This window comes from Diaporthe batatas (genome assembly GCF_019321695.1).
Source record: "Diaporthe batatas strain CRI 302-4 chromosome Unknown Contig00006, whole genome shotgun sequence".
Lineage (NCBI taxonomy): Eukaryota > Fungi > Ascomycota > Sordariomycetes > Diaporthales > Diaporthaceae > Diaporthe > Diaporthe batatas.
The window spans coordinates 806499-827855 of NW_025408553.1; the positions used below are offsets into that span (position 1 = coordinate 806499).

The 21357-nt window shown below is 53.3% G+C and overlaps 6 protein-coding genes across 6 annotated transcripts; 3 read left to right on the plus strand and 3 right to left on the minus strand.

The window, feature by feature from the left end:
- Positions 1-1120: 1120 nt before the first annotated feature.
- KVR01_005825 (uncharacterized protein) lies at positions 1121-1486 on the plus strand (the record flags this gene model as incomplete). The annotated part of the gene is made up of 1 exon (XM_044793656.1): positions 1121-1486. The coding sequence occupies one exon, from the start codon at positions 1121-1123 to the stop codon at positions 1484-1486; it is 366 nt and encodes a 121-aa protein (XP_044644628.1).
- Positions 1487-1770: 284 nt separating this feature from the next.
- Positions 1771-2694, minus strand: KVR01_005893 (uncharacterized protein; the record flags this gene model as incomplete). Its single annotated transcript, XM_044781365.1, has 1 exon — positions 1771-2694. One exon carries the CDS (start codon positions 2692-2694, stop codon positions 1771-1773), a length of 924 nt encoding a protein of 307 aa, XP_044644696.1.
- Positions 2695-4906: 2212 nt separating this feature from the next.
- On the minus strand, positions 4907-6648 carry KVR01_005878 (uncharacterized protein). Its single transcript, XM_044783862.1, has 3 exons — positions 6299-6648; positions 5624-6235; positions 4907-5567 (listed from the first exon to the last, which is right to left on the minus strand). The coding sequence occupies exons 1-3, from the start codon at positions 6578-6580 to the stop codon at positions 4929-4931; spliced, it is 1533 nt and encodes a 510-aa protein (XP_044644681.1). The 5' UTR covers positions 6581-6648; the 3' UTR covers positions 4907-4928.
- Positions 6649-11680: 5032 nt separating this feature from the next.
- KVR01_005808 (fructose-2,6-bisphosphatase) lies at positions 11681-17074 on the plus strand. The gene is made up of 6 exons (XM_044787545.1): positions 11681-12260; positions 12377-12492; positions 15093-15165; positions 15353-15945; positions 16011-16124; positions 16182-17074. The coding sequence occupies exons 2-6, from the start codon at positions 12418-12420 to the stop codon at positions 16701-16703; spliced, it is 1377 nt and encodes a 458-aa protein (XP_044644611.1). The 5' UTR covers positions 11681-12260; positions 12377-12417; the 3' UTR covers positions 16704-17074.
- Positions 17075-17381: 307 nt separating this feature from the next.
- Positions 17382-19933, plus strand: KVR01_005913 (uncharacterized protein). Its single transcript, XM_044781649.1, has 2 exons — positions 17382-18764; positions 18825-19933. The coding sequence occupies exons 1-2, from the start codon at positions 17529-17531 to the stop codon at positions 19326-19328; spliced, it is 1740 nt and encodes a 579-aa protein (XP_044644716.1). The 5' UTR covers positions 17382-17528; the 3' UTR covers positions 19329-19933.
- On the minus strand, positions 19854-21324 carry KVR01_006484 (uncharacterized protein). The gene is made up of 2 exons (XM_044791588.1): positions 20699-21324; positions 19854-20626 (listed from the first exon to the last, which is right to left on the minus strand). The coding sequence occupies exons 1-2, from the start codon at positions 21097-21099 to the stop codon at positions 19903-19905; spliced, it is 1125 nt and encodes a 374-aa protein (XP_044645287.1). The 5' UTR covers positions 21100-21324; the 3' UTR covers positions 19854-19902.
- Between the last annotated feature and the right edge of the window lie 33 nt (positions 21325-21357).

Genomic DNA, 21357 nt, shown 5'->3' on the forward strand with positions numbered 1-21357 from the left:
GAGACAGGATGGCAGATTCTGATGGTGCCAAAAAGTACCTCTTCGCAGTACCTTGTTGGGTGCTCCCTCTGCTGCTCCGCATATGCCTTGTTCTTTTTCTGGCTGACGAATGGCTGCGCCGTGTTACAAGCAACGGCGCTAATCACGAGAACCAGATGGGCAAACTCAATGCCATCGTGGGAATTGGACAACCATACTCCCATGCCAAAACGGCCATCCCAGTCTCCAGACCAGCGCAGCGGCCCAGGAACTAGCCAGCCTGACACGGCACCACGGCACTTTAGCACCGGCCGCCTGTCCCCAAGTCCCCAAGTCCCCAGTGTCCCCTTGCCTGGTACGCGCAAGGAGGCTGTCGTGTCAATCGAGGGCACACCAGGTCCGGAGCATCAACCTGGGCACACACAACATGGTTCGACTCCGAGAGTTGCTAGCCCCGGGCTAGAAGGCCCAAGGAAGCCGGTCGCCAGAACGGGCCCGGTTCACGTCTGCATCCTGGGCCATTTCCTGCCTCCTCTCAATCTCTCACCCCCCTCTGTCTTTCTTTGTTCGTCTCCCCCGTCACATGCGCTCGCTTGCTGGCTTGCTGGCTTGCTCTACCTTGACCTTTACCTCGCTGCGTCTTCTGCGTCTTGTACAACATCCACACCGTCTCACACCAGATGTCACATTACGCGAGAATTCAAAAAGGCCCGCTCCACCCCTCTCTTCCCGACCAGCCTTGTGGTGGTTCCCAGGAAAACCTTACTTCCATCCCAACTCAATCGTCCCAGCCGTCTGGTACCACGCCCCACCTCCATCTCGGCACATTACCCATCGACCCAAACCGTCGGTAACCCCCCCAAACAACAAGGGCACCGCGGCACAGCACAAGCTTGTCCCCCACGGACAAAAATTAATTTCATCCTGTAAGCTGACACACGTCGACTGTCGCCTTGTCCGAAAAAGTTTGAAAGACATAAGAGGCTAACACAATCCCCCAGGAGACAAGACACTCTGACTGGCAAGGACCATTGAAGAAACGTCCACCCAAGGAAGAGAGGAGACAGGCCTCACCCCAACAGAGCCGGCCCTGCAACCCATCCCGTCACCATACACAACGCCAGATCAACTCCAAGTGACCATGTGCCGCATGGTCATATTCTCGGGCAATTGCATCCGCTGCGGCCAGTACTACACACTCCCCGAGCTGGAGCAGAGCGTGTCGTGTCTCGAGGCCAAGAACAACGGCGGCTTTGGCGACTGCAGGAGAGGAGTCAACATGGACCAGCACGACCCGGCCCTGGAGTGCGCCTCGTGCAGCTACGCCATGAGCCTCGCCGACGACCAGCAGCCTTACAACGACGACATGTTGATCCCAGCCTGCACCACCGCCGGCAGCGGCACCGCTAGCTCAGGCAGCAGCTCTTCGTCGAGCAGCAAAGGCTCCCACCACCACCACCACCACTCTAGGCACCACGATAGCAGCAAGCGGAGGAAGGTCCGGTGATGACCGAAATCCTTTTTCACATTGGGTGGGAACCGGTCGGTGGGGCAGCGAGGACGCGGGGCGTTTAATGACGTGAACGACTATATGACAACCTTGCTTCTTCTCGCATTTACATGGATATTGGGGAGTTCTTTCCTAGATGCATCTCCTTCTGTGTAGATTTGGCGGCGCAATCAGGAAGGCTCGCAGGGTTTGAGATAAATTAGATCCTCATAATGAGCAGGAAACGAAGTTTTTGGCACACAAAAAGTCACCAAGAAAGTCCCCCCCCCCTCGGGGTCTTCCTAACGCCGTGCTCGGTTCTCCCAGGTGTCCTTGACAACGCCCCAGTACCTCGCCTCGTCGACCCGCACATGGGCAACGTGCGCGCTGCCCTTGAACTTCTCCAACGCCGCCACGGTGAAGCCGTTCTGCACGGCAGCGGCCGCGTGCTCCTCTATGTCGCGGTAGTCCACGAGCGCATCCTCCTCGCTGTAGATGTACGCTCGCCGCACCTCGGCCGCGTTGGCCTTGGTGTCATTCTGCGCGAGCCAGGTGTGGTCGACGTAGCCCTTCCTGCCCCAGGGCACGTGTGTGACCCAGTACAGAGCAAACAGGCAGTTTAAAAAGACCCGCAGCGCCAGCCTGACGAGGATGCTCATCCGTGCCGCGGAGGCCATGAAGGCGGTCACGCTGCGCCGCCAGTGGAACTTGCCCGGCGCAGAGTCGTATATCGTCACGTGCGGCGGCAACCCGCCCGGCGAGGAGGCGGCGTACTGCTCGCGCAGGTGCCTGAGGGAGGCACAGCCGCCGTTGGAGAAGAGGTGGACGAGCATGGTTGGCTCCTTGCCTTGTTCCTCGCCGTCACCTTCTTGCCCCCGGTGCTCGGCCAGGACGGATCTGATGACGGGCACGGCGGCTGCGACCTCGGCCGGGTGGGACGAGATGCTGGTGGTGAAGTGATGCACAAAGGAGCGCAGGACCACGATGGGCGAGCGCGGGTACAGCGCCTGCAGCCTGGTGGTGTATTTTGCGAGGTGTGGCTCGCGGGCGCCCATCCAGCCGGCGAGGACGATGAGGCTCGGCGATCTGGCGGGGGACGAGGAGGAGGCCGATGACTTTCGGGCTTCTGGGCGGTGGAGGTACACCACGCTGGATATCTTTGTGAAGCCGGGGATGCCTCCCTGCGCCGTCGAGGCTGGCGCTGATTCTGGCGCCGTGGCTGCCATGGTGTAGAGGGGCTAGGGAGCTTACAGCAGCAGCGCGCCGGGGGAACAGGTGGGAGGAGAGAAATGTTTCCTGATACGTTGCTGTAGACTCCGTAGAGGCTTGACCTCGGCACGCTGGTAGGGATAGTCTTGGCCCTTGCCACTCTGGCACTCTCGTGTGTTCCTTCGTAATCTTAATCAAGTTGATGCCTGGTGAGCACGGAGCGGTGATGTGTGCGTGGCGCAGGCTTGCGCCAGAAAGATGTGGGGAACCCTGTCAGACAATCGAGAAGTCGACAGAGAAGCTCTATGGGCTTCAATCTTGATAAGATGCGGCGCACCGGGGCGGCGGCCAAACCTGCAGAGCCGGCGGTTTGACACGCCCCTCCGGACCGCGGCCCCGTGACCCCACGAAGAGCTCCTTCCTCCTCAACCGCGCGTCTCCATGCCGTACATGCCTCGGCAAACGCTATGATGCTCGATCCTAATTTGCGTTTCGACATATGAAAGCATAATTCATCCACGGCACAGGGGCGTCTCAAAGTCTCGAGGGTCGGCTCTGCCGCGATCACCAGTTTGCGGCGACTGATGACTGCGGTGCTAAAAGCTTACATGTTCTTCTCGAAAGTTTCAGGCCAATGCATGTCGGCACTCCAACCCCACAGCCAGTCACGAGAAGAAGCCTTGCGGACCGAGGCATCGCTACTGCGCGGTCGCATCATCCTCCACGGCTGGCTGGCTGGCTGGGTGACGAACACAGGCAAATACCAGATTGCCATGGGCTCATCAATCCGATACTGATGTTCGCCACCTCCTCTCAGACCCAACAAAACGCACCTCGAAGTGCACGGCAGACGGCGTGGCTACAAATACCTCGAGCTAAGCATGTTGTGCGACAACAAGTCCCCTCTGTCCCTACGGGCCGATCTGTGTGCGCCCTCGCGCCTCGTTTTACCCGCCGCGTGGGTAACAGCACACACACACACACGCACACGCACACGCACACGCACACGCGCACACACCACCACTAATCTGCAAGTCTGACAGCTTCGTGTGTCTTCCCCCCAAGGCTACGGAGCTGTGTCTCAGCCAGCGTGGTCGTGCATCGCAGCCTCCTACGTGTAGCGGTTGGGCACACCCACACGCAACAAAACGACAGCGCCACCTTGATCATGTCTGCAGCGACACCGCCCAGCCAGCCGTGCTGTCCCAGGATGCCGGGAAGGCGGGAAGGGAGGAAAAAAGACCTGTCATGTCCGTCGGGCGTGTTCGGGCTGCGAGCTGGGTGCGCGTGATGCCACACCACGCACGACCTCCCACCCCTGCTCCGGTCGATCGCCGTCCCGACAGTCTGGGAGAGCACGCAAGTTGGTGCGGCTGAGGCCAGGACCAACAGAGGGGCACGCTACTCGTCATGTTCATACCAAGGTCATGCGCGGCCTTGTGTAACTGGAGATTTCAATGTCTTGCAGGCCACCACGACACATCCGGCAGCAAATCTCATGGTGCCGCGGGGGGGCTGTCACACACCCTCCCGGGGCGTGGGCGTGATGCGCATACCAGGCGGCTTCTTAACCCACCCGGACCAAACTTCTTCAAGGGCGCTGCTGCTGCTGCTGCTGCTGCTGCTGGTGGCCTTCTCAACCCCGAGGATGTCTTCCGGGTTTAACCTGCAAGCGTTGTACTTGTCCCGTCAGCATCGAAGCCGCCGTCGTATGCAAAGCAGGAGCCCTCCAACGCCCGCCACCCGTGTCACACCGCGGAGGGCCGACGAGCTGACAAGACAGGGCGGCCTACGTTCCGCGATGCAAGAGATGGACGAGTTCCAGGCTCCGGGAAGCTGTTCAGCTGCTGGATGCACCATTCACGGGCGGGTTCGCGAGCCTCACCGCAACCTCCTTCCCGCTTGCTTGCGCATGTAAGCGTCGCTTATGATGCACGCGGTATCGCCGTGCTCACAGCTGAGGGCAACCTGCAAGCCATCCTCCCGCCTTGGGATCATGACATGTACTGCGGGTCCTGTGGTTGAGTAGGCCTGAGGGAATCAGAGCCTCTTTGCCAGAATGATGTTCGCTATCACTAAGTATTCTAATGTGGTTTGCGAGACGATCATAGCAAGAGAAGTCGGTCCTGTCTGCTGCGCGAAGACAGGATCTCGACTCGGTCGTTTTCGAAAGTATACATATGTATGGTTCAACTTTTGAGTTTCGCATTATTGCATTCCATCGTGAAAGAGTCCAGCATCCACCTCAACTCTACGCGATCGGCGCATAGAAGCTGAACACGCCCGTAGGGTCATACTTCTCCTTCAGCGCCCTCAACCGGTCTCCCCTCCACTCCTCAGCACCAAACCACGCCTTCAAGCCCTCGTCCCCATACGCATAGTTGACATACGCATGCAGCTCCTCCCTGCCGGTGCCCTCCCTGATGATCTCCCTCAGCCGGTTCCCCAAGGCCTTGACCTCCGCGTCCTCGGCCGCGCCGGTCGAGTTGTAGATGATGAGCGGCGCGGCGAGCAGCAGGTCCTCGCGGAACGCAAACGCGGTGGAGCCCTCGCCGCGCGCGCGCACGCCCGAGCTGGCGTAGTCCTCGAACAGGAATATGGAGTTGGTCCAGGGGCTGTCGGCGCCGCCGACGGCCGCCGCGTAGACGTCGTACGCGAGCCGCATGGCCGTCGCGTTGTAGGACGGCAGGTAGATGGGGAAGCGCGGGTTGTTGAAGCCGAAGTCCTGGCAGGGCGGGGAGTCCAGCGCGATCCCCGTCCAGGCGGCCAGGTCGCGGTAGTCGCCTGACTGGGGCGTGATCCTGAGGGGGGCCAGGTCGTGGAATGGCTTCGTGTATGCTGGCTCCACGGCGTCCACGCCCTCTTGCATAATGTACATTATGATCACGGGCTAGAAAGTTGACACATCAGTGCGGATTCTGAAAGAAAACGGCGTGCGAGACCTACGTTGTCGGGATCGAGCGTTCCGTCGTTCTGCCAGTACGAGTAATTCTGGACATCGTCGGTCTGGGTGCCGTCCTTGACGAGGGCCCCGCTGGCGGCCTCGTAGACGGCCTCGAGCTTGTCGCCTCCAAAGACAATAGTCTCGATCGCCCAGTTCGGGGAGACAATATCGTAGATCTTGGACGTCGCCGAGGTGACGATCCCGAAGTTCTGGCCCGCACCGAGCATCCCCCACCACAGATCCGACGTGCTGTCGATGGTCTTCAGGTCGCCGTTGGCGAGGACGACGTTGAGCGACTCGAACTGGTCCGATATGAGGCCGTGGTGGCCCTGCAGCCAGCCGTGGCCGCCGCCGAGGGCCGGGCCCAGGTAGCTGACGCACTCGCAGGTGCCCGTGACGGCCTGCTTGCCCGCCGCCCAGAGGGTCTCGGTCAAGTTGTGCGAGTTGATGCCGCCGCCCACGGTCACGGTGCTCCCGTCCCCGGCTATCTCCAGGGAGTCGAGGTGGCCGAGGTAGATCTGGATGCCGTAGTCCATCTTTCCTAGCGAGATCAGGGTGCCGTGGTGCCCGTTGTAGGCAAGAATGGGGATGTCATTCTTGTACGCAAAGGCGACCTGGTTCCAACAGTATTGGTTAGCTTTCTTGACATGGGTATATAGGGGCGTTCAGGAACTCACGGCCTGTGAGACATCCTCCTCGATCGCGGCAACAACGACAACGTTAGGGCTCGGAGGCTCTAGATTAGACCAGCGAACCGTGAGGGCGGCGAATGGCTCGTCGCTAGGGACATAGACCTCAGCACCATCGCTGAGGCACTTTTCGAGCGCCTCGATATCAATACTGTCCGCATACGTCCTGGGCACCAAGTCGATGGAGACAGGCCCGCACGACACGACCGGGAGCACAGAGACCGCCGTGCACGCCGCAAACGCCAACGGCGTCAGGAAGCGAGAGAACATTGTGCTATTGAGGACCGACCACGCAGCAACTGTCGACGACAAAATTGCATGTCGGATCGATCTCTGAATTGTTATTTATCCTGCTTCGAGTGCCTAGAACCTGAAAGACCTCCGCGAGGTGGAGTTCGCCATGGGGCAGAAGTAAGCACCGAGGCTTGGGAGACTCCGTGTAACTTCGCATCTATAGTCAGGCCTCAAAGGGGCATGAAGCCGCCAAGAGTGGAGCGTATAGTGAAGTATTTTTCATGCAGGTGTAAGCACTTGCAACCTATCCGCCGGCCTTCCAAGGTTGTTGACTAACGTCGAGCAGCGACTAGCATGGCCGACCTTTTTGTAGATAATCACATTCCAAGATAGCTGCCGGATTCCCGGGCGCCCAGCAACTACTCGGACCACTATCTCCTACGGGTTCTCGCTTGCTCTTAAAACCACGGGATGGTTGCGACTTTGGCGTTTGTCCCGGTAGAGCTGGCGGGTGATAGCTTCCCATTGGCCCCTTATCCTTGCCTCCGAACCGACCCCAGAGTAGGGCGCCATTCCTGCCATGCTACCCTAACATCCGCTCATTCAGGGGGCTCCACCCCTACAGAAATGTGTGTTTCTTTCGGCCGGGATAATAAGTTCTTTGGGACGGGCCCTGCCATAACGCCGAGTTGGGTGTGCTTTTGGAACAGCTGGGTGACAGAGCACGTGGGATGTATATGCAAGTATGCAACATATTGACCTGCTTGTAGATGCTCATATACTTAGGTACTTCATGCATGTCCAAGTCCTCAACGGGCTTTATTTCATGTTTACTACCACCTTTGAGAAAATTTGTATAACATAGTGGAGCCAATGTAGCTGAATTACTTCCTCAGTCTCCCATGTGATCACCTGGCAACCTCTATAGAAGAGTGGCACTGGGGGGTGAAATACCTACCATGGCCGTATAGCGGACTCCCAAACAGAGCTCGTATACATTACGTACCCCTTAATCAAATATGTTCATTTGTAAAACTCAATTACCTACATATGTGTCATCAAATACCTACTCACTTGCGAGCTCGTGACTCCGGTGAAGGCGAGACACAATGGTTATCCAGTCAGGCTCATTTTCGAAGGCCAAAATGCCATGACGAATGAACTATGAGCGGGCATGAACTCGCATCTCTGCGCCCTTCAGCTCGTGTATCGATATCAAAACAGATGTTGACTTCAACCTTGGATGTTCTCCGTCTTCAGGGCTTGGGATAAGTTCAACTCGTACAAGAATTGGGCTTCGGGACATACCTAGGTAGAAGCCCCTTTCCTCCCTTGGTGCGTTTATCCATAAGGCCGAGCTAATTGATGGAGCCCACAGCATTAGCCCTGTCAATAGTGAAATTGTGCTCAAAAGAAGCGTCTTCACTTGCCTTTCGGACGATGCAGTCAAAGGGGTTTCCACCTGTCTCTAGACTACCGCCAACCGTGCTATCCAACATGCCCGGGAAGGTATGCGTGTTCCTCGCTCTTCTTGCGATCCACAAGAGTAGCTCTCCGCCATGCTCTGTGTATTAGGCGAGGAGCTGCGCGCCATATTATGTGACGGCACCGAAGAGAGGCACGGCGATAAGGTGATCGGCCCACATCCGGACCACCCCCCCATTCGGACCACCCAAATTCGCCCTCCCATACTAACTACCTACCCTCTTTATCCTTCTCTAATATACTTAATTTATCTATTATAATATAACTATTTATTATTTTTAATACTTTTAAACTTACTTTATTTATTAATTTAACTTTAATTATTTTAACTATAATTTATATCTTTTATATATCTTTAATTTATATAAACTTTAAATTAGAATTTATTTTAACTTTTTATTTTTTAATAGATATTAATTTTATTAATTTTATTTTAAATAACTTAACTTTTTATAATATTATATTTAACTATTAGTTTTTATTATATATTTTTAACCTTTAAAAGAGTAATTATTAAGTTATAATTAATTATATATTAAAGTAAAAAAGTTATATAAAGATTATACTTTTATAAATATTTAAATATTAATAATATTACTTTTATAATAATTAATATTAAAATAATGAATTTAGTTTTTCTTTTTTATAAAAGAGTTAAATTTAATTTTTTATTTTTTTAACTTTTAAAAAGTTAAATATTAAGGAGTAATTTAATTATATTTATTAATTATAATTTATTTATTTATTATTTATTAATAATATTTAACTTTTAAAAATCTTTATATACTTTATATAATAATAATAAAAGATTTATTTATTATTTATTATATTATTAATATAAAAATTAAAAATTAACTTTAAATTTATATATTATTTTAAATAATATAAATATATTTAAATTAAATAATTATAATATATAAAAATATATAATTATAAATAAAGTATATATACTTTATTTAAAAATACTTTTATATAAACTTAAATATATAATAACTTTTATATTTATTAATAATTAATAATTATTATTTTTTATTAATTAATTTAATTTATAAAATAAAAATCTTTTAAAGTTATTTAAATATTATAATATTATTAATCTAACTATTATTTATAATTATAAATTTTTAATCTTTATACCTTTAAATATTTTAAACTATCATTATTATATATTCTTATTTTTAAATATTATTAATAAAAATAAACTTTACTTATAATAAAAATATACTTTATAAAGGAGGTTTATACCTTTTTTATTACTTTTATATTATAAACTTTTTATTTTAAACTTTAAAATAATATTATTAAATTTAATATTTTTAATAATATTTTTTATTAATATTATAATAATTTTTAATTTAATATTAAATATAATAGAAATTAAAAAAGATTAAATTAAAGTTTAATTATCTTTATTTTAACTTTATTAACTTTTATATAATATATTTAATAACTTTTATAATTTAAAATATTTAAATTTCTTATTAAAAACTTTTAAATTACTTTTATTAAAAGTAATAATTATAATTAAAAGTTAATTAATTAAGTAGTAAATACTTATATCTTAAAATAAGTTAATAATATTTTTAAAGTAGATTAATTAAATATAAACTTTATTAAATTAATTTTTTAATAGTTAATAATTTTATTTATAAATTTATTATATTCAAATAATTTTAATTACTTCTTAATTATTAAAGGAGGGTAGTCTTTAAGATACCTTAATATTAATATACTTTTTAAATTTTAATATTATTAATAATTATTTTAAAAGCTACCTATATATTTTTTTTATATATATCTTTATTAATAGATAGTTATAATAATTATAAAGTTTAAAGAGAGGAAAAAAATCCCTACAAAGTTAATATATTTTATATATGGGTGTGGAGTAGTTGTGGGTGTGGGTGTGGGGTGGTCTGAATAGGGGGGTGGTCTGGATGTGGGCCGGTTACCTTACGCTTAAGGCTGAGCACAATATCTCCCTTGGCCGTAGACAGAACACGTCTCTCCCTTCCAAAATCTGAACAGCCTGGAGGTCTTCTTCTCTTCCTCTTGGAGTAGCGCCTCCTAGAGTCTTTGGTTTATTTTGTATTCGGTATCCCCTAGGGGTTGAATCTCTCGAGATTCGTGATCGACCTTCCAATGCTCATCTTGCCAATTTGTGGCTTGCACCGTCTGTTAAAGGATATGTAACCCCAAGGCCCGCCAGCTTGAAAATATATGAGAGATCAGGTTTGGGGATAGACCTGCTTGCATATCAGTCACCACTAGACGGATATACTTAGTCCAGGAACTCCAGGGGGAGAAAAATGAACTTGATGGTCGCAGTCATTGACGAGATCAACTTGAACTTTCGACTTCAAATTCTTACTAGTACTCCCCATACTTGAAAGAGTACTAATAGCAAATGAGGGCCCAGATAATGTCATTTGAATGACCCTGAAGAGAGCAGCTGAATCAGCCGCCATGGCCGGCTAATGCCAGTATTGGGCAGAAGGCAAAGCCAATACGAACCCAACAAATTCATCTCAATTTCGGGGCGTTAGGCAAAGGTCAGATCCCGTCACTGATCGGGGCGATTCAAAATGACACTGTGAGTCGAAATTGTACCGCATCCAACCTCCTAGAGGACAACCTCCTATAAGACAGTCACCTACAGGACAACCTCGGACAGAACAAGTTCCTACAGGATAACTTCCTACAGGATAACCTCTTATAAGATACCCATCATTTATTTTTAGTAATAAAGCATTTACTAAAATTTCTAAGGTATCCTATCTTAACTTACTATTTACCTAGGTAGATAGTTAGCCTTGATAGGTGTAGCCTCTGATTCTATGGGTGTCACCTTGGGGTTTTTAGAATTAAATTGGGCGTTAGGGCCAAATGCGACCCGAACTTTCAAGTAGACGTCGTGACCTCTTACTCACTGGTGGTTCTCAGTTAATGCCGTCATTCCCCGGTTCGGAAGAGGAATGGGGACGATCTCGTTGCTCGTGTCTTGTATCACAGTGGCGCAAAACAGAGGATGTACTTCGCCATAGGTCTCTGGTATTGAAGTTCTCCCTGAATGCTGTGTTTAGGGAGGATAATAATTTTGAACTCCTCTTATACCTGACTCTAGCTCTAGGTCCTCAATTGCTGCCACTTACCAGTTTTGAGAGATCATGAATCGTTTTGGACGAACTCCTATGGTCTGTAACGTCAATGCTTTTGTTTCACTGTCGGATCTGCGATGACTGCAAGGTCTCTTGGTGGATCAGAAGAGATATAGACGGTATGGACTACATGATCTCTGATCGAGTGTACCCCCTGTGCATTAGGTAATGCGCATATGGAACCCAGGCCTCTAAAACAACCTGGGCGTCGTTGAGAAACCGTGTGCTGCAGCTGGCAAGCTGCATATGCGGGAGGTTGCCCACTGCCACGATCCTCAAGTGGCACGTTCGTATCTCACTCATGTAACACCATTGTGGGACATCTTGTATGCAAGCCGCTGACGTATGTACGTACTTAGTCATTTCTGAAGTTGGGGAGCTGAGTGTCCGTTGGGTGACGAGAGACAGCTCGAGAGCTCGAGCTTACGAGAAGGCACAGAGCGCATTTGATCGAGTCATTCGCCGGTTCTGTGCCACAGTTTCACATTGTACGGACAGGCCAGCCTGCTCAGACACAGTCTGTATGCGTTCCACTATAGTTGTACTTTGATCGCCTCTTTCGTGCGTATGCGCATGTATGTGATGTCAACACGCAGATCGACCTAGAAATTTAATGCAGTGCTTATCGCCGGTGAGCTTATCGCGACTTATCGCGACTTATCGCTAGCGCCCAAGTTTTTGGAGTCGCACTGTCGCGGGAAGCGAGCGGCCAGAGACCGGCCTTCATCTGAATCAGCCGGGATGAGATCAGATCTCTCGAGGTGGCTTTTATTATTAGGTGCTGGGCTGCAACCCAGGGCCCGAGGCGTGGTAGGGCAGGGCCCGACAGGGCCAGTTTCCAGCCCGTCGCCACTCGGCATTGCAACCCTTGGAAATCTTTTGATTCCACGCAACCTTCCTCGCGCAATCAGGACTCCGCCGACACCGCCTGGGCCGCCCACCCTTGGACCCCTTGCTTGCCTGCTGTTTCGGACCTCTGTTGTGAGCAATTTTGTTTCGCGTGCCGAACCCGACTCCTTCCTATTTTCTTTTCAAGCATTGGGCTAGTAGCATATCGTCCGCCCATATCGAAGGTCAGTTTTGGTTCGACAGCCCGACAGCCTGCTCTGTGGAGCTGGGAGCAGGGACAGAGCCCCGCCAGCGGCCAGCCCTTCTCACTAAGCAAGCGCATTCTGCTGACACTGGCCAGCGACCGATCCTCCCCCCGACCAACGTAACGAAGCGCTCACGATGAGGCACATCTCGCCAGGTCCGCCAACGCCACCGGCGGGTCGTGCCAGAGCCAATACCTGGTCTTTTGGCAAGGTGTGTGAAAGAACTTTCTTCCTCTCACTTCTGTGCCACTTTTTCTTTTCATTGCCCTGCACTGTGCTGCACCGCGCTGCACAACTTTGGGCATCTCGGGCATCGCAGGCCCAGGCGGTCGCAGCTGTTCCGAAGAGGGTTTCCAAGGGGAACGGGGAACGATGCCTCGTGGCTGCTGCAAAGTCGCTCGGCATTTGCGCCCCGTTGTTTTCCGAGTTTTATCCCCGTGTCGTCATTGCATAGGGGTGGCAAGTCGGGAGTCCACCCAGCGGTGAGTAGCCGCGTTCAGGGGTCCGGGACCCAGTGGGTAGATCTCAGATTATGGGCAGGATGACTTCTTCGTATTGCCTCCCCTGGGGTCAGACACGGGCGGCAGTCACCCATACCTTGACACCCAGATGATACAATACGATGCACAGAATGCCATCAGCCAGGGCGAAGCTGCATGCTCTGCCCTGTCGGCACAACGTCGGCAGCCTGCACGCCCATGAGCAGACAGACACAGACAGCATCGCCGGGTGTTGCCGAGACAGAGGGCCCTTGATCATTCCTATCGTCCCCTCGACAGGCAGCGGACGACGGCCATAGTGGCTATTGCAGACACGGAAAAAAAAGGCATTGGTCCCTGCAACAACAGCCTTGGATGAGCAAGCGTCATAGCCTGATCTGTGCGCGTGATCCTCCGTCCGGGGCGGCCGTTTGGCTCGGGGTGAGCCTGTCCGTCGTGACACTTGCTGCTGGAAAGGAGCCCAGTGGCCTGTAAAACAAAGTCAGCAAGCCGAAAGTACGGGGACAGCACAGCATGGGGCACGGAAGGGGAAATGCCCGCCCGTCGGCAAACCCTCTTGGCGGGGGATGGGGAACCTCAGGCCACCGTGACGCGGGGGGCATTAGTCGGGCGGGCGCCTCAGTCTGGGGAAGAGCGAGGGCGCGAGCATCGAGGGAGAAAAGAGGAAAGGGCTCGAGTGAGGAATGAGGAGAAACATACGATTATAAGGGCTGCTGATCAGTCGCTGGCGTGGAGTGGCATGGGGCTCCGGAGTCAAAACCGGGGGGACTCGTGCCTGACGTGTTATACGCGACACGACAACGCCGGCTCTGGCCATGTGTGGGAACGGCCTTGACAGGCTTGATCACTGAGGGATCGATCATCGACGCCTCAGCCTGCATGATGCCTTGTACCGCGCAGGTACGGGGCCTGGCACACCTGGCTGCAGTTTCGGTCGGGTCGGGTCGGCCTTGTCCCTGCCCCTGTGCCACCAAGGGCGCTGCTATATTCGTCCCTATAGTCGCCTTTTCTCTTTTTTGTCTCTTTTTTTTTTTTTTTTTTTTCTATCTCACTCTCCCTGTCTGCCTGTTGTCTCTTCTCGATGACGCAAAGAGAGTTTAGCTTGACAGCAGAGCTTCCGTCCTGGCTGCTGGGTCGGAGTGTCCGAGCTGTCGGGAGAAGAATGAGCGAGGAATAGACGGGCATGATCAGGCATGGCAACCCCTGCCGGCAAGAGTCAGTCGGGCCTCGGAGGGGCAGCTCGAGTGGGCGGGCGGCGGGCTCAAAGAAATTCCAGAAGGGGCCAAGGAACAGCGGCTGGGCGGAAGTTCTCCATCCTGGGCGCGGATAGCAAGTGCCTTTTTTGCGGGGTGAACCGGCTTGTGGAGGATGGGATCAGGGGTCGTCTCCTACACCTGCGCACAGCACGGGTGCAGGCCCAGGGCCCAGGCGGCCCAGTTTGCTGCATCCTCGGCCATAGCTGGCCCTGCCAGGCCACAGCTGGCCCGCCTGGCCCTTCTGGCCCTGAGAATCCCGATTGCAACCCACTTGGCCCTCCGGAAGAAGATGCATCGGCCTCACCTTGCGTCAAGGTGGGACCGCCCGCCCGTCTACTTCCAAGGTACATGGCGATGGCAAGCTCCATGTTGGGCTGCGTCCTGCCTTCTCTATGGACCGCGGCAGCATCAGACTAGGAGATTCAGGGGGAAGAGACAGAGACACGCTTGTTCATTACTTACACAGCACACGCGCAATCACAAGCCTCGCTCCCAGATCACAAGCTTCTTCTTTGTTTGCTTCCTCCACTCCACTTGCATGCTATATACCCTCTCGTCCTAGCCCCCCCTACTTCTTTTTGACATTGCATTTCGTCACCACGTCTGTTCCTACCGGAACCCAAAGCAATCCATCCCTCCTCTCCACTGCGCACATTCCCTTCAACCGCCCTCGAATCAAGCAACGCTCGTGCGACCTGTCAAAGTTTACCCCAGAGTTACCAAATCATCACTCCACCCCTGCAGTCGACATCTCGAGGCCAAGAGGCTTCCCTCCCCCCCCCCCCCCCACCACACCTTTCTGGCCGCCTGCATCATCTTCCGGCCTGGGGTCTTGCATTACTCCAACTCGTGCTCTTAGCCTAGCCGACGTCTCTACCTCACGCGATCACTTCCTTCCTAAGAATCCCGACTGCTTCCCGGCTCAAATCCTCAATTGATCCTCCTTCGACTTTCTGGCAGAACTCCATGCTCTTACGGCAGACAACCTCACAACTTGCTGCTCAATCATACGGCCGATCATGGCTCCAGCCAAAGCTAACGGGAGAGGCGTTCAGGTGGAGGACACACGCATCTGCGTGGTAATGGTTGGCTTGCCGGCCCGCGGCAAGAGCTACATCGCACAAAAGGGTACATACATTGTTTGCTTGCCCCCGTCCTGAACCTCTGCCTCCCCAAACCCCTACACCGTCCACCACTACAATCTCGGTCATTGACGCTTTATGGTTTTTATCAACTTTAGGTGCACCACCTCCCACCTCCCCGAACGCCCCTTCAGAGTATTATGAGAGTAATCTAACGCCAGTTGCATGTGCAGCCCAGAGGTACCTCCAATGGCTGTCAGTACCGTCGCAGACTTTCAACGTCGGCAACTACCGCCGCAAGGCTGCCGCACAACCCACTGCCGACTTCTTCGACATAGGGAACTCCGAGGGCGAGCGCCAGAGAAAAGCTGCTGCTGAGGCTGCGGTCGCGGACATGCTGAAGTGGTTCCGCGAGACAAAAGGAACGGTCGCCATTTTGGACGCCACCAATTCCACCAAGGAGCGCCGCAAGTGGATCCTGGAGATCTGTACCAACGCCGGAATCGAGGTCATATACGTCGAGTCCAAGTGCGACGACGAGGAGTTGATCATGGCAAACATAAGAGACGTCAAGACAACCAGCCCCGACTACAAGGGCCAAGACCCAGAGCAAGCGGCCATCGATTTCAGGAGTCGCATTCGGAACTACGAGAAGGTCTATAAATCAATCAACGAGGATGAGGACGAGGACCACCTCACATATTTGAAAATCCTGGACGTTGGCAAGCAGGTCATTATCAACCGGATCCAGGACTACCTGCAGAGTCGCGTCGTCTACTACCTGATGAACCTCCACATTCGGCCGAGGTCCGTCTGGCTATCACGAGTATGTCCGTCCACTGGGCGCCCAGCTGAGGGGCTGTCGTCTTGGCATGGCTGACACTGTTGTAGCATGGCGAATCCGAGTACAATCTTGACGGCAGGATTGGAGGAGACGCACTACTCTCCCCACGCGGGGAACAATATGCGCGCAAGCTTCCCGAGCTGGTCCGCGCGTCAGTGGGTGTAAGTCAAGACCAATCCCGCACCGCCTCCCTATGTTGTGCTGACCCCCTTCACCAGGACGACCGCCCACTCACAGTCTGGACATCGACCCTGAGGCGGACCATCGCAACAGCGCGCCATCTGCCTAAGCACTACAACCAGCTCCAATGGAAGGCCCTGGACGAGCTGGACGCGGGTGTATGCGACGGAATGACGTACCAGGAGATCAAGGACCAGTACCCCGAGGACTTTGAGGCCCGCGACGAGGACAAGTACAACTACCGCTACCGTGGCGGCGAGTCATATCGGGACGTGGTCATCCGGCTGGAGCCCATCATCATGGAGCTAGAGCGGTCCGAGGACATCCTGATTGTCACGCACCAGGCAGTGCTCCGCTGCATATACGCCTATTTTATGAAGAGGGACCAGGAGAAGAGCCCGTGGATGCACGTGCCGCTGCACACGCTCATTAAGCTCACGCCCCGCGCGTATGGGACGGATGAGCAGAGGTGGGACGCGAAGATCGCTGCAGTCAGCACATGGAGAGGAAAGGGTAGCACGGCCAAGCACGAGGAGCCGGTTCCTTCCGCCATGCATTGAAACCGATACACAGGGCATGCCCGTTTTCGTTCGTTGATTGAAATTCGAGGTCATTGGGCTTTGCATCTTTCTTTGCATCATCAACTTGTGGGAAAGGAGTCTCGTTACGCCGGCCGGCTGGAAGTAAACATATCATTACCAAAATGGATAGGCGCGGGGGCTTTTCATAGAACTTGCTTGACATAGGATATGGCTATTGGCCTCATACATATAGTGGAATGGCGCTGGACACGATCAGCGACCAGGATGAACAGGAGCAATGACAGCTTCATACATACTTACCTACGTACCTACTTACGCATGCTTCCAATGACAGTGTGCCGCAAGTTGGGTGTATCTATCTAACAAAAGGCTTCACTTGACAATGGCAATGTTTTGTTGCACAATAGGGCTATGAGCTTGATTTGACATGGAACGCTGGAAAAAATATCCTGCACTACATATGAGTCCTCTGACTATTGATTTGACTGATGCTTCGTGAGTCGATTGATGATTGCAAGCATTACACAAGTGACTTTTACATCTCTTACTTCCGTACTACACGGAGGGTTTGCGCTTGGTCTAACCCCCCCCCCTTCGCGGCAAGGGTTGGGGCGGTCCGCAAACCCTGACCACTAATAAAGCAGCTTGCCCCATAAAATCTCTATCGCTTCCTTATCGAAGTGGGAACGACGGCAGAAAAAAAGTTCCAGCCTTCGAAAGTCGCATGCAGCCATAACCCCGATCCTCATCCCTCTCACTTTTCCACGAAGCGCCTGCCCTTCCTGATTACAGCCGTTCTTCGACAAAGCATCAGCCGCACCTACGGAACTCTGATATCCTAAAATGGCGTCAGAAACCTCAAAAAAGAGAAAGCTGAAGGACAGCAGCGCGCCCAAGGCTGCATCCGACGAGCGGAAGTCCAAGAAGTCCAAGAAGAGCAAGGTGGTGGAGCCGGAACCCGAGGTCGAGGAGGTGGAGGAGGAGCAATCATCCTCCAACGAGGCTGAACAGGATGAAGTCGCCAGCGAGAGCGAAGCCGACGAGTCACCAGAGACCGAAGAGCCCCAGGAGGAGCAAGCTGCGAGCGCCGAGCTGCCGTCGCAAAGTCACCTATCACTGCCCCAGGAGGCGGGTACCGAATTCCAGGAGTTCCAGCAGCTGAATCTCTCCGAGAAGACGATCAAGGCCATAAACGAGATGGGGTTCACAAAGATGACGGAGATCCAGAAGCGAGCGGTGCCACCGCTGCTGGCGGGCAAGGACGTCCTCGGCGCGGCCAAGACGGGCAGTGGCAAGACGCTCGCCTTCCTGATCCCGGCCATTGAGATGCTGAGTTCGCTCAAGTTCAAGCCGCGTAACGGCACCGGCGTCATTGTCGTGTCCCCGACCAGGGAGCTGGCGCTGCAGATCTTCTCGGTTGCGCGGGACCTGTTGAAGCACCACAGCCAGACCTACGGTATCGTCATCGGCGGCGCGAACAGGCGGGCTGAGGCCGACAAGCTGGGCAAGGGAGTCAACCTCATCATCGCGACCCCCGGGCGGCTGTTGGATCACTTGCAAAATACCCCGTTTGTGTTCAAGAACCTGCGGTCGCTGATCATCGACGAGGCGGACCGGATCCTGGAGATTGGTTTCGAGGACGAGATGAGGCAGATCATCAAGATCCTGCCCAAGGAGGACAGGCAGACGATGCTGTTCTCTGCGACGCAAACCACAAAGGTTGAGGACCTGGCGAGGATATCCTTGCGGCCGGGACCTCTGTATATCAACGTGGACGAGGAGAAGCAATATTCGACCGTCGAGGGCGTGGAGCAGGGCTACTGCATCGTGGACGCCGACAAGCGATTCCTGCTCCTGTTCAGTTTCCTGAAGAAGATGTCCAAGAAGAAGATCATTGTCTTCTTCTCCAGCTGCAACTCCGTCAAATACTTCGCCGAGCTCCTGAACTTCATCGACCTCCCCGTCCTCCACCTGCACGGCAAGATGAAGCAGCAAGCCCGGACCAACACTTTCTTCGAATTCTGCAATGCCACACAGGGAACACTGATCTGCACGGACGTTGCTGCTCGTGGTCTCGATGTACGTGTCCGACTTCCCTCCAAGAACCCTAGATACATCCGCTAATGATGACCCTCATAGATCCCCGCAGTGGACTGGATTGTGCAGTTCGACCCCCCAGATGACCCCCGCGACTACATCCACCGCGTGGGCCGGACGGCGCGAGGGACCAACACCAAGGGCCGGTCGCTCATGTTCCTGCAGCCCAGCGAGGTCGGGTTCCTGTCACACCTCAAGGCGGCGCGTGTCCCCGTGGTCGAGTTCGAGTTCCCGTCCAGCAAGATCAGCAACATCCAGTCGCAGCTCGAGAAACTCATCGGCAAGAACTACTACCTGAACCAGAGCGCAAAGGACGGGTACCGCAGCTACCTGCACGCCTACGCCAGCCACTCGCTGCGCAGCGTCTTCGACGTCAACAAGCTGGACCTGGTCAAGGTGGCCAAGAGCTTCGGGTTCGCGACCCCCCCGCGTGTCGACATCCGGCTCGGGGCCAGCATGCCCAAGGACAAGAAGGTGCAGGGCCGGCGGCCGTACGGGAGCCAGCCGCAGCAGAAGGGTAATGGGTTCAGGAAGCACCGCGCATAGTTGATGGTGTCGAGAGTGTGTGTGCTCTAAGCACCATGTTTTGTTTGGAGGTTTCTGAGTGGACTCCCGGCTGTGACAGGGCTGGGGATTTATACCTGGTAGGCGTCCTGGTGGGATCATTTCGAGGCGTTGAGCACCCAAAATCATTCAGCAGCAAAGAGGCATCTTCGTATTTTGAAATAAGTATTCGGCCTGGCTACTTGGGTCATCCGGCCCAATGCAGGGGCCTGAAAGGACGCGTTCCTCGAGAGTACCTTAGATGTTTTGGAGGTCAATAAATATGGAAACCAGTAAAAGATAACAAATGTTCCTGCCCTTATATCCGAGCACCAATGATCTGGTGCTCCCAAACTCCCCAACACCAACACAATGCAGCAAACGCTAGAGAAAGACTTGCGAGCGGACGAGATGTAATGGCACACCTTCCGTCCAGCCCCTAGAATCTTGAGTCCGTACCGAGATCTACGGTATGCCCTTCTACCGAGACTCCCTGATCCCATCACCAGTGCTCAACCAGAACGGGGCAACCACTTCAGCCCCCCCTCCACCTTATCCCCCACCCACACCGGCCCTCTCACTTCAGCACAGCAATAAGCAGCACCAGGATGACAATCAGCACGATGATGGCGATCATCTGCTTGCTCTCGCCGGCGGAGCGGGCGATCCTGCCGACCTGCCTGCGGGCGCGGTCGAGGCGCGAGGCGTGGCGGTCGACGAGGGCCTCCTGGTCCTCGAGCATGGCGACCTGGTCGTCGAGCTCGTCGCCGATCTGCATGCTCAGCTCGCGCTGGCGGCTGATGGACTCGCCCAGCCGGTCGAGCTGGTCGTCCTGCTCGCGCAGGATGCGGCTGTGGTACGCGTGCACCTGGACGTTGTCGGCGAGGCCCTCGGCCGTGTCGCGGTAGCCCTCGGGCCCGTCCGGGTCGTCGCGGTACGGCTGGTTGAAGAGGCGGGCGGCGGCGGCGTCGTCGTCTGCCGAGTTGGAGGCGGAGGCGGAGGCGTTGCTGTTGCTGTTGTCTTGGAAGCGCACCGTCTTGCTGCTGCCTCCCGTCGGCGTCGAGGTGCCGCTGCTGCTGCGCAGGGACTTCTTTGCTGGGGCCTGGCGGCTCGACGAGGAGGCCAGGGGCGGGCTGGTGGAGGTGTTGCTCGCGTGGGCGAAGTCTGCGGCGAGGGCCGGGTCGTTTGGCTGTGTGAGGGTCGAGTTGCTGCTCGGGGCGGAGAAGCCGTGGAACTGGGAGGTCAGGTCGTCGAATTGCTTCTGGAGGCCCGGGAGGGAGTCTGCGATGGTGGCGGCCTTGCTATATAAGTTCGTCAGTGAGCATTGGTCTCGGTCTTGGAGGCGTGGGTGGCTTGGTTGGGTGCCTGCGTACGCATCATCTCCGGCCTCGTGCAGGCGCTGCTGCTCGGTCTGCAAGGCCTCCAGCCCATCGCGGAACTGGTCCAGCGACCGCGAGAGGTGGCCGTCCTGGGAGTCGCTCTGCAGGTTCAGGGCCTGGGCCCGTTTCCGCTCGAGCAGCGAGAGCTTGATGTGGTCGGCGAGCAGGAACAGGGCGTTCGGGTTCGACATGTTTGCGACGAGGGGGAGGACTTGTCGGTCTGCCGGTGCTGTCAAAACGGGTGGCGCTCTGTGGTAAAAACGGATCAATAGCTTCGGAAGAAAAGGAAAGGGACACAAGGCGAGTCCCAGCTGGCCGATGGGGGCTTGAGGTTCGAGAACGATTGAGACACAACGGCTGGAACGAATGTTTTGGAGTGGGAGGAGAGTCGTCATGCACTGACAGACCCGGGGGAGTGGGTACTGGGGCTCACTCAATCTCAGAGCATCCCCCGCTGCCCGCCTTGCCGCCTACGCAGGACTACCAGGACTGTGTGCAAATACAACCGGCTGAGACATGGGTGGTCTCGTAAAATGGCCCCGCTGACAAGCCGGGCCATTCAACGGCCCCGAGAAGCAAAGAACAACCTCGTCTGATTTGCATTATAAAGTTTGTCCATGATCCCATTGGCTTTATGACGTCCTGGCTAGATT